Source organism: Anomalospiza imberbis, chromosome 5 (assembly GCF_031753505.1).
Source record: "Anomalospiza imberbis isolate Cuckoo-Finch-1a 21T00152 chromosome 5, ASM3175350v1, whole genome shotgun sequence".
Classification (NCBI taxonomy): Eukaryota; Metazoa; Chordata; class Aves; order Passeriformes; family Viduidae; genus Anomalospiza; species Anomalospiza imberbis.
Window position 1 is genome coordinate 65350531 of NC_089685.1, and position 12168 is coordinate 65362698.

The 12168-nt window shown below is 42.3% G+C and overlaps 1 protein-coding gene and 1 non-coding gene across 3 annotated transcripts; both read right to left on the minus strand.

Moving 5' to 3' along the window:
• Nucleotides 1-529: 529 nt before the first annotated feature.
• SLC25A3 (solute carrier family 25 member 3) lies at nt 530-10353 on the minus strand. Of its 2 annotated transcripts, none has more exons than XM_068191672.1 (8): nt 10201-10353; nt 9888-10044; nt 5190-5311; nt 2804-2983; nt 2508-2689; nt 1628-1800; nt 1063-1173; nt 530-952 (listed from the first exon to the last, which is right to left on the minus strand). In XM_068191672.1, exons 2-8 carry the CDS (start codon nt 10036-10038, stop codon nt 792-794), a joined length of 1080 nt encoding a protein of 359 aa, XP_068047773.1. In that variant the 5' UTR covers nt 10039-10044; nt 10201-10353; the 3' UTR covers nt 530-791. The 2 variants fall into 2 exon arrangements, with proteins under 2 accessions (XP_068047773.1, XP_068047774.1); XM_068191673.1 differs by lacking the exon at nt 5190-5311 and adding an exon at nt 5469-5590.
• On the minus strand, nt 2096-2335 carry LOC137475066 (small nucleolar RNA SNORA53). The gene has a single exon (XR_010999681.1). It is a non-coding gene; the product is annotated as a small nucleolar RNA SNORA53 (small nucleolar RNA).
• Nucleotides 10354-12168: the final 1815 nt, after the last annotated feature.

Here is a 12168-nt window from a genome sequence, read left to right on the forward strand (position 1 = left end):
AGCTAGCAAGTTTTTCAAACTCTAGAATAAAAGACAAGCTATTTTTATTTTATTGTTAAGCTGAAGTACACCATTAGTAGTCAAATATATTTGAAAATCTTTATTAACATCAGCTTTTCTCTAGTTAAGAGGTAGCAACTACTCCTTAATTCCACAGGACAATCAGAAGGGCCAAGTTCTTTGGTGTGGTTCAAAGCCAACAGAAGCAGAAATTAGTCAAGTAAGCATAAGTTAAGTTGGGATGACCATCCCAAGGCAGAAACACCTCTAGTATGCATAAGGTTCCTTTTACCTCTGTGAGAAACACTGATATCATGACTAGGATGCCCGATCAGACTCCAGTCTCATCTCAGCCATTCAGGAGTTCAGCTGTTCCACAATAACAGCTTATTACAGGCAAATGATCAGTGGGCTCCAAGTGCAAGGACAGGTTCTTGGCACTTCTCTGGAAACAATGAAAACCTAATTTTAAGTGGAAGAGTAACATTTCTCTAGTTTCTAAAGTGTGGATCAGGGTATTTTTTAAAAAAAATTTTTGGGTGGGAGAGGGGGAAGCCAGGTGAGTATTTGAGGTATTTGCTACTATGAAATGAAGCTTACATATGCAGTAGTAAACAGACACTAAGCACTCTGTTTCTCATTTATTTCAGGCAATGACAGTAGAATGCCCTCACGTGAGATGAGGGCACAACCAGTAATGACATTGTATAGTTTATTTTCTACATAGGCAAATATATAAAAGTTTCATGAAACTCATCACTGGGTCAGCCAGCAGTCAGTCCATGAGTTGTCTATTCAGTTAGACCAAGCTTCTTCTTCAGAGATTCTGGCATTTCAGGTGGAGGTGGGCGAGGAAGTCTGAAATAAACCTTGACAGAATCGTAGATGAACCACTGTAGTGCAGTCAGGGTACCAATCATAATGATACGAGCAAATAGACCTTTCCATACACCTGGAGAGCAAACCATAAAGCATGAGCAGCATAAAATGGCATGAAAAAAATTACTCCTCCCCTAAACATCAGAAAACCTTGATCCAAAATACATGAAAGAAAGAATGTACCTTTGAATCCAAGCCTCATAAGAACCTGTGAAGCTGAACTGCCCTTTTCTTTGTTCAACACAGACACCACAGAGTCAGCAGGATGGGAAACAATTGCACAGAACACACCAGCTGGAAGAAGAATTTGATATTAGTTCTGTGGTGTTTTAGGCGTACCACTACTGTGTACACTAAGTACAACCAGTTGAAACGTCTGAACAGAAGAAAACAACCAGAAAAAAACTTCTCAATCTTTGGATACTGAAAATTCCCCCCTTCCATCCAAAGACTCCCGAGACTGAGAAAGATGCAAATTTTCACTTAAATCAGCTGCAGTTTTTAAATCTGGCCATCAATACTGGTAAACATATAGGAGCAGTTAAGAGTAGTGTCCTATTACAGACCCACTTTTCCCTAACAGACTGATTATAGTTATTTCCCCTGCAAAATTTTAAAGTAGCAGGTAAGTTCTCCTGGGTTAGCGATATCTGCTACTGCCACTTTTCAGTTAAGACTCTGAAAAGCAACAGGTCTCTAAGATTTGCAGTAATCCATTAACGAAGTATAGAACTTAAACATTCCTTACCAATATAGCCTGCAACAAATGTGACTACCAGCTGTTCTCCTTTTGTGCATTCATTTCGTGGCTTGGGAACAACATACTTGTAGAGAGCTTCAACAGTACGCTCAAAGCAGGCAAATTTCATCATTGTGTATGGAATCTGTCTCATCCACAGTGGAGCAACACCTTTATAGAAACTTAATCAGAGAAGAGGCAATCTCAGTTTCATTTTCTTCATTATTTAAAGTGTACTTCTAACCTGAAATAAATTAGCTTATTTATTGCTGCTAGAGAAGTTCTATGTACTTACCCTGTAATGCTGTCAATACCTACAGAAATCTGAGTTGTATTAATTCCCGAGTACTAACTTCAAGCAGCAGCACAAATTGAAATTTTCCTGATCCCCAGGCTGCACAGCAGTTTCTTTAGTCACTTTTCAGATTACAATACACTGCAGCAATGTAGTACTGATACTACCAGTGAAATAAGGGTAATGTCTGCATACCAGCCAAGTCCTGATAGTGAAACATGACCTGTACATCTACAGCCACTTCTATCAGAACAGAAAGCTAACATGCAGTTATATTACTCTCACATGCCAATGACTCAAGCATCTTTGACTGTACAACCAGAAAGTTGCTGAGTATCTCTGACTGGAACTGCTAGAAACTGAAGTTATCCAGCAGAACTCAGCACAAAGACACTCACAAAGATGGATCTAAGGAGCATGTGGAATTAACAGCCAGTTCAGCACAGATCACTTGAAGTATGTTAAATTCTTATCTTGAAATACAAAGACCAAAAAGTATTACAAGCTAACGCCAGAATTAGTTATAGCACCAGTTCTTCAGTAAGAAAATGAACTGAAAATCAAGAATTTCCATCAAAAGGAAAGGATGCTTACGCCCAGATGCCTTCTTCTGCAAACATTTTGGGTAAAGCCTGCCGTAGAGTGTTTGCATATCCAGGCTGTGTTTGAATCCGAACTTTAGCAGCTTCCATTGGAGCCAGAGCAATGTCAGCAAAAAACTCTGCACTGGCAGATGCAGCTAAATATAGCGAAGTACGCCACAAATAGGCATTTTCCTGAAAGGAATTGAAACACACATTTTTCTTAATGAATCATGCTTTTGTGATTACTCCTTATCACTAATATTATGCTGCAGACATACAGCTTTACAAAAAACATTTAAGGCTTACCTCTCCCAGCATGTTGCCATACAGGATTTTGAAAACTTCATAGAAACCAAATTTACAAAGCCCTTGCATGGAATAGCCAATAAAGGTTGGAGCCCATCCCTTAGCCAAGCCACGAACACCATCTTCATTGATTGTCACTGAAAATCCATTGAAGATGCTCTTGTATTTTTGTGGATCAACCTAAAAAGAACAGACAGTTAAATGTTTGATATAGCTCACTATTTTCTTTCTCACACCCCATCCAAAATTTTTCAATTTCTCAGACAGCTGGTTTCCTATAATTCCCTGGACAGATGACATACGCACCACAAAATTACACTAATGGCTACTTGCTAGTCTCAAATCCTGACTTATTTTAATAGCCAGTATGTTCCTCAATACTCAGAAACCACCAAATTGAATTTTGTTTCACTTTAATTCTCCAAATTAACAATTCAACTGTAATGAAAAGACTTACTGAAATCACTGTTCTAACACTGTCAGTGGTGTACTGGTGCAGCTATGTATAGATCAGATTTTTAAAAAATTTAATGGGTCCTGTCAGCAATCTCATCTACTTTACACACTCTACCTATGTACACTCAAGCACTGCCAGAAACCTAATGATTCACGTGATTACTAATCAGAGAAGACTGTTTCTCCTGTGTGATCTCTCCACGTAGTCAGACTAAGACAGATGGAGCAAAGAGTACTCAAAAACTTCCACACTTGTACTTTGACTCGGCAATAAAGGCTACACACTAATTGTTTTCTGTCCATAGAATTTTGAGTGAGATTTTATTAACTTATCAGAAATTTAACACAGACTGACTTGAATAATTTTGTTTCAGGTGAAAGGAAGTAATTTAGCAGAAACTTTTCAACAGGTATTTATGTCACATCCCACTGTTACTTTTCATATTTGACATCATCCAATAGCTCCTCAGAGGATAAAAAGGAAGATACTAAACTGGATGGCCAACAAAGCTTTCAGAAAGAGCTATGGGACATACATGCCAACCTGCACTGACTGGTATTTTATCTTGCAGTCTAGGAATAACATACTTGAGATCTACTTCACCTAAATATGTCAATTTTGGAAAGAGACATAATTTTAGAAAATTGGGTATTTAATCAGGCACTGTAAAATGGGGCTACATTCAAGTCAGAACCATAACCGTGCTTAGTTATTAGGTCTGTAACAGGTGTCCTGTTTTCAGTTAAACCACGGCAAAGGTGACCTCTTCTTAAAAAGACATGAGAGGCCAGGCAACAGGTTTCTTCCTGGAGAACTTAGGAAGGATTAGTAACATGCTCTGTACTGGATCTGTAAAGAAATAAATGCTGACAGATTTTACAAGATCACACCTGGAATCCGCATGGAACCCCCTCTCCTGAACCTCCCTCTAAGTGCTGGAGAGGGAAGGGGAAGTACCACCACCATGACCATACAATAAACCAGAACTGGTAGCCCACACTGAGCATGTCTGATGTGTTAGATTTCCTAGTTTGAGACCAGAATTTCAGATGCTCTCAAGAATGTGAAAAAGTCTCTCTGGTAAACCTTAAAGGCCATTCTGAAGAACATGGTTTAGAAGAACAGCACATGCATATTCCTAGAATGACAAAGAGGTCTGACTAATTCATAGTTCCCTCCTAATTTCAGGAGTTCTATAATTACAAAATGGTCGTTTTTATAATCAGTCTATGCACCAGGGAAATCATTAACTACTATATTTCCAGAAATTTACAAGAGTGCTTTAATTTGTTTCATTCTTGTAGATTTGCCTGAATAAATCCATTAGTATGTTTTCATCCATGGCTGTTCACAAAATGATTTTAATGTGTCACAAGTTCAATTAAACAATGCTCCTTTCAGATTAATCAAAAACCACTTCAAGGAAAGCAGTTGCAAGCATCAATGGCCTTCTTGATACCAAATAAAGTTTTAGCCACTCTGCTCAAAGTGGCATCATTAGAAAACATCCAATCCATAAGCCATGCATTGATATCCACAGTGTTAATGGATTGAATCAAACATGCATGTCACTCCAGGCTAAAAAACGCAGATCCAAAAGATCCTATTTCCTTACTCCAAAAGCACTGGAATAATGCTGGACAGCCAACCAGCCAGCAGAGCAACATTGTGGTGGATGCCTTTTAGCTAATATAGTCAGTTAAATGTGCCTTAAATGCTGTCAAAAATAATGCATCCAGATCATCCATAATACCTTTACTTCTCTTCAAAGTGGTACTTTGCTAGTCTTACAGCAGTAGATTTGATAAAACAGCATTCAAGTTTACTTGCTTCTTCTCATTCACAAAAGATTGCATCCCTACTGCCAACTCTTAATATGCTGGCTAGATAGAAAACAGAAGTTCAAGAAATGTTTAAGTTTATACAAACCTGCATTCGACATTTCACTAAATCCAGAGGTACGACACCAGTGTGTGTCAGGCCACAACTTAGGACCCCACCAACGCCACAGAGAGCATAAAACTTGAGCGAGCCATATTCACAACTGTATTCTGCAGCAAAAAATAAAGACACACCATGCTTTTATATAAACTCCATGCACTGTTCAACAGCCGTGTCCAGGGTATACTTTATACCTCAAATTCATTAGTAATTAAATATACCACACTAAACATGCTCTGTCATCACATACCAACATGCAGAACAAACCTGCATTCTGCATTTAACCAGGTCTAGAGGAACCAGTGCCGTATGTGTTGTTCCACAGCTAATAATCCCACCAAGGCCACAAAGGACAAAGAATCTGTTTGAGCCATAGGCACAGCTGTATTCTAGTTAATTGGAAAAAATTACATATATATGATCAATCATAAATAGTAACAATGATCAGAAAAGAAACAAAACTAAGTGCTACTTTCTCAAAAGTATTAAACTGAAATAAATCTCCCATGCTGTAATATTTGAATATAGTGTCATAATGAAAAATTACTCTTTTGCTTTAAAACATTTTGGACTGACAAGATTTGATTCTAAGCCTTCCAAATTGAATTTGTTCCTTTAAATAAGCAAAGGAAGAAACACTGAAGTTTTAGCTCAGAGCACACTAAAACCATAGAAATTAATCCCAGAAGTTACTAGCAGAAACTATGACTCAAAGTTGCAATGTGCAACAATTTCTTATATCCAGGAAATAAGAACAGTATTCCTCTAGTACTCAAAAGACAAAGTTTCTTTCGTTAAATATTCTATGACAGTTTAACTTCTGTATTTAAATAGAGACTACAAAAATCTATAGTATTGGGTGTTTGAGATATGCAGATGTATTTTCAGGTATTTCTCAGATTATTTACACAGATTTTTTTGTAAACTGTCTTTCAAATACAGAATCTCAAATGTATACAGCTTGTTTAATGAAACTGCAGATTGCTATTTATTGACCCATTGAACGCTCACACACAAAGTTCATTAAAGAATCTTTCAGGTCACATTTAATCAAGAGATACTTCACATGCACTGTTCTATACAGTGCATATACTGTGTATAAAATCATCCAATCTTAGAACAAGTTATTAATTTTCACATATTCCTATACAACGAAGATACTGCAGCTGGAAAGTAAGAATCCATTTTCCTCTTTCATTTTTGAAGAAGCTACAGAGGCTACAAGTGAATGCAAACAAGAAACAATCTAATTTACAATGAACAGTAAAAATAAGCATAAAGTAGCAGCAGAATTCTGCTACTATGCTCAACATTTTAAAAACAGAAGTAAAAGCAAAACTAATATACTGAATAAGCATACAGAAAATAATACACTAAGTAAAAAATATTCTCCAAATCTTTTGCTACTAAATGTACTGGTGTCACTTCAATACAATGGAATAGATATTAAAGTGCTACAACTTAGTAAGAAGTATCCCCAAGAAACACTAATGAAAACTAGAAGACAGCAAAAGCCTATCTTCTGTAGAGCTTCTTTGCCATCTTTCTGGTTCTGAATTCTTTTATGAACATCAACAGAAACAGACAATGATGTTCAACAGCACCAAGAGAGCAGCAGGTAACACTAGCAGGCTTATCCAGCTCATAACTGTGCTAACATAACTTTTAAAGGAACTCCCTCTCACAAATGTTCCAGATTTTACATTACATTTTGTATTTACATTTTTCACCTTACTTTTAAAAATTACCCAAACAATAAAAACCAAGTTTTTCTTTATTTAAAACAATAAATATCAAATCGCAGATGCCATAGTGAACCTAAGTTAAAAGCTAGAAATCAGTTATCACAATAACTTATTTTTAATTGAGACACTGCTAAAGACTGTAAATATGCTGGTCTGGGACTTACACGTAGCTCCAAAACAGCTTGGCTAGCAGATCTGTAAACAGCAGACACAGTCTGTTTATAACTTTCTAGAATGGCTGGTTAAACACACACAGATCAGGCAGGTGTAATCAGAGAAAAGACTCTAGGTCTGTTTGGGCCAGCTCTGTCTAGCTGTGTCTTTGGCCAACAGCACCACAGCTCTACAGCAGCTACCATGCTGCCAGATCTCAGAACTGCTTGCTCACATTGTCTTTATCACAGTATTTTAAAGTCATGCTTCTCAAATGACAGGGACAGACCTTTATAGCAGCCACAGAAAAGTAGAGTTTCATGTATGTGCTGGATTACACTGGTATTCAGACTGACCTGTCAGCCTGTTGGGTGTTCAAGTACAGTAATTAAGAAAGCCAGTATCAATTAAGCTTGAGCTCTTTAGAGGTGCCTAGGTTTGTAGTGGTACAGTAGTATTAGGAAAATAAAGCCACAGATGATCTTGGACTTTTTATTTCAGAAGTAGAGTCACATTTTCTAAAATCTGTAACTTGAGAACCAGCTGAATATGCCGCACAGAGGACAAGAAAGTCATTCTAACATACACAGGTAATGATTTAAGACAAACACCCTTTTAAGGTACACAAATTCTACATATGACATAAAAATATATCTACTCTGAGAGGGCTACATCTAAGTATTTCATATCTCTGCTTCTAATCTGACACGTTAACAAGGACAAATTCCATGAGCCAGTCATAAAATACTTGGTCTCTGAGCACCGCTGTGGTTGATGCCCTGAGCTGATCTCCGAAGGTTGTGTGGTTTGTACTGACTTTGTGTGACCTTGTGCAAGTTCACATATTTTCTGCAATGTGTTATGTTCTCAACACAAAAGTCAGAGAACCAACTGGGTACATGAAATACTAAACTCAGCAGAAAAGATTATAAAGATTGAAAAACTATGGCCACCTTTGACTTCAATTGCCAACAAACAGGATGAAGATTAAGCATAATGCTTTAAAGAAATAAGTGCACCTACTGAATATATTTAGCATACCAAAAAGCGATTTAGGGCTTTAGTTAGCTGACAGCAGATTACGACACTGAAAGCCACAAATAATTTCTTGAAAACTTTATAAAACTAACCTCTTTCATGAATTATATGGATGCTCATGCAAGTCCACTGAAATACTTCAATAATCACAGTACTTCATAAGAGGTAGCTTGCTGAAAGTAATTCTTACTTTTTTTTTTTCAAGTAAAACTAGAGAGCGACTTTTACGTTATTGGTAGCTTAAAAGAATTAGAATATCCACCTCTACTTCAGATGGACCTCAACAAGTTGGAAAGGCGTGCAGAGAGGAACAGAACGAAGTTCAACCAAGGCAAATGTAGGATCCTGCAGAGAAGGAGCTGGGGGTCCTGCTGGGCAGCCAAGCTGTCCATGAGCCAGCAGTGTGTGTCGGTGTGGCCAAGAAGGCCACTCCAACAGGGTATCCTGTAAAGCATTAGGAAGAGCACTGCCAGCAGCTCAAGGGTGATCCTGTCCCTTTACTCAGCCCTAGTGAGGTTACATTTGGAGTGCTGTGCCCAGTCCTGCACCCCTCAGTACAAAAGGAGACACAGAGCTCCTACAGCAGGTCCAGGGAAGGGTGACAAAGATGATGAGGAGACTGGAACATCTCATTTCTGAAGAAAGGCTGAAGGAGCTGGATCTGTTCAGCCTCAAGAAAGGATGACTGAAAGTGGACCACATCGTCTGTAACTATTTTTGGGAGGGCATCGAGGACGGATCCAGGCTCTTATCAGTGGTGCCAAGCAGGAGGACAAGAAGCAGTGGGCAGACACTGATGCACAGGAAGTTCTATCAGAAAATGAGAACTTCTTTATTGCAATGACCACGCACTGAAACAGGCTGCCCAAAGAGGCTGTGAACTCTCCCTCCCTGGAGATATTCAAGAATCTGGACACAATCCTGTGCAATCTGCTCTAGGATGACCCTGCTTCAGCAGGGAAGTTGGACCTGTAAGGATGATGATGACGATGACTCATTGTGGTCCTTTTCACCCTTATCCATTCTGTGGTACTGCAAGTATCATCAAGGTCTGACCTTCAAAAATCCACATATTAACTGGGAAACATACAGAAGGCACTTGCACTTAACTCTTAAGTGCATGTCTATATCTTAAATAGCAAGTTATTTGGTGTATGCCCCACAACTAATAAAAAGTAAAAAAGAACAGCAGCAAGCACCCCTAACGTATCTAGATGTTCAGGTGCCCAGCTATGAAAAAAACTGGTGAAAAAAAAAAACGAGAAAAAGGGAAAAAGGATGGGAGGGATTGATTTTCGACTCCACAGATTCAGTCACTGCTCCGCTCCACCGATAAAAGAAGTACAGGCCTACAACCTTGGTGCCCGAGGCTGCAGGCCATGCAGACTCAGAAAAAGCACTTTCTGCTCCCCAGGACAAAATCTACGGGGGTCTCTGCGATTACTCTGCACTAGAACCTTCCAATGCCCTTTCCCGGCAAATCCGGATCCCTCCCGCTCCTCCGCACACACCGCCGGGAGAACGGAAGCGCTGCCAGCGCCTCCCCCCGCCGTGCCCTTCCTCGTCCTCCAAGCCGCCGCGTGGGCCCAGCACCAGCCCCTCCCGGCCCGGCCGTGCCCCGCCGGGCGCCGACATTCCCTGCGCCGCCCTGGCGGGCACAGGCCCGCCTCGGTGGGGTCAGCGCAGGCATCGCCGGCCCCGCACGCTCATGGGCCTCGCCTCCGCCGCGGCCTCTCCGCCCCGCTCTCACCTTCGTCGGCGGACGCGGCCGCCAGGCCCCGCCGCGTGGTGGGGGCCTCCGCGGGCTCCGCCGGGCGCCTTCTCACGCCGTCCTGCACCAGCTGGAAGTGCGGCGCGTAGAACGGGTTGTGCCGCGCGAGCGGCGCGATGGACGAGAACATGGCGACCTGAGGCGGGAGAGAAGAGCGGGGAGACGTGGGACCGGAAAACCCCGCCACGGCGCGGCCGCCGAGCCCCGGCCCCGCAGCCGCGAGGCGGCCCAGCCGCCCCGAGGCCGAGGCCGAGCCCGGTCCCCGGCGGGCGGGCGGGCGGCCCCGACTCACCTGGCAAGATGGAGCCGCTGCGGCAGAGGCTGAACGCGGGCCCCGCGCCGTCACCTTGTCCTTCACCGCGCCGGGGGCGGAGCCGCCGCTCGACGATCCGCGCCGCGATTGGCGGAGGCGCCACGCCGACCGCCGCGCACGCGTGGGCCCCGCCCTCCCGCCCCGCCCCGCGCCTGCGCCCGGGCGGGGCCGCGCTCGCTCCGCGCCCGGGCCGGACGCGGCCCTCAGCGCCATGGAGCGGCCGCGGGGGCGGCTCCGCCGACGCCGACGCGGTGCAGCCCGCCGCTCGGGGTGTGTGGGCCCACCCTACAGCGATAAAGCCCGCGCCTCAGCTTCTGCTCACTCCTTATCGCCGCCCGGCTCGGGGCGCCTGCCAGCCGCGCCACGTGCCCCCCGCAGCCTTGCCCCGGGCAATGTCAAACCAGAGACACGCCCGAACGCGAGTTCCCTTGACCCGTGCTGTGCAGCACTCACACCGAGTCATGAAAGTATCAGCGTTGGAAGAGATATTTAGGATGAAGTCCAACCCTCCAGCATGGCACCCATTTTTTAGGATTAAAGAAGTCCTCGGTATCAGCCCAGGTTGCATGTCTGGTAATCACATCTAGTAATACTTTCTAATCGCAGTCTGGTTAACACACAGGAGGCAGTTCCCTGAGCAGAAAGCTCACCCCTCTCACCAGACCAGCTGCAGAGCTCTGCCAGCCCAAGCACGGTCAGATCTAGCAGCAAGCACTGTCTGCAGATTCCCTGGCCGAGCTCCACCCTCGGAGGGTAAGCTTGCAGGGCACCATGACATCGCCTATGCTCCAAGGGCTGCAGCTGCTCACTGAATTGTTTCTTACTGGTTTGTTAAAAGCAGAATGTTATGTAACACAGGACCCGTGCTTGGCCTTGGCTAGCTTTAACTATGCCTTTTCCAGCAAAGTGTGATTTCACTCATTTTTGCATAGTACAAGACTAGCACGCACAAGTTCAGCTCTCAGTTACTGAAGAGGCAGTAACTGCACTTTTTCATTTTTTGGATGATATACCTTCGATTGTAGTGCTCTGCAACAGCATACACACGGAAGCCAGGAAAGCAAGAGATGTGCTGAACATTCCAGCTCTTACTTCTGGACAAATGAGAGCACACCAGCAGCACCACACTGAAGAAACACCCCAACTTTGGTCAGCTAAGGAGCTTCTATCAAACTTCCAAGGAAGGCCCTTGGGCCCTGGCTCTACTTGGTCTATTTCACAACGAAGTTGTGAATCCAGGGAGACTGTCCCTGTTAAGTGCCTCTTGAATAAACTACACCCCAGCTGCTCAAGTAGGAAAAGGACAAATGAAACTTGCATTCTTTAAATACTTTCGTTTAGCAACCATCTGAGAGCCCAAAGTGCTGTAGTATTCATTGCCAGTGGCAGCAGTGAAAACAAGCCAGAATTGTTCACTTCGCCATTACTTGTTCTGCTCTACTCACTTGCCTCTAGATAATTATTGGTAACAATGTTTTATTTAAAAGCCAAACACTGACACTTATTTTCGATTAGGTGGTAACTTCTAAACATGACTGAGATTTGGGCTCTTATCTTGAAACTGCATATAAATGATTACAATTCTTGCAGACTTTTCTAATTTATAACATATAGAAAACCTCTGTTCTTTCTAATTATAGAGGATTATTAGATTACTATTTATAGACAACTAATGAAAATTTGTATGCACAACTATACAGATGCTTATGAATTATTCTGTAGAACTTTTCCAGAGAAAAGCTGTGAGTTTGGTTTTCATTTTAAGTGACAATTAACTTCTAACAGCTGTAGTATTAACAAGAACTACCAAACAGCAGTCTAACATACCCCGATGAAAATACAGGGATAATATATGTTCTTGTTGAATACATATAATTTCACAAAGAAAATACCTACAACTTTTCCCAGATGTGAAGGAATAAAATAGCAATAGCCTGTAATTCAAAC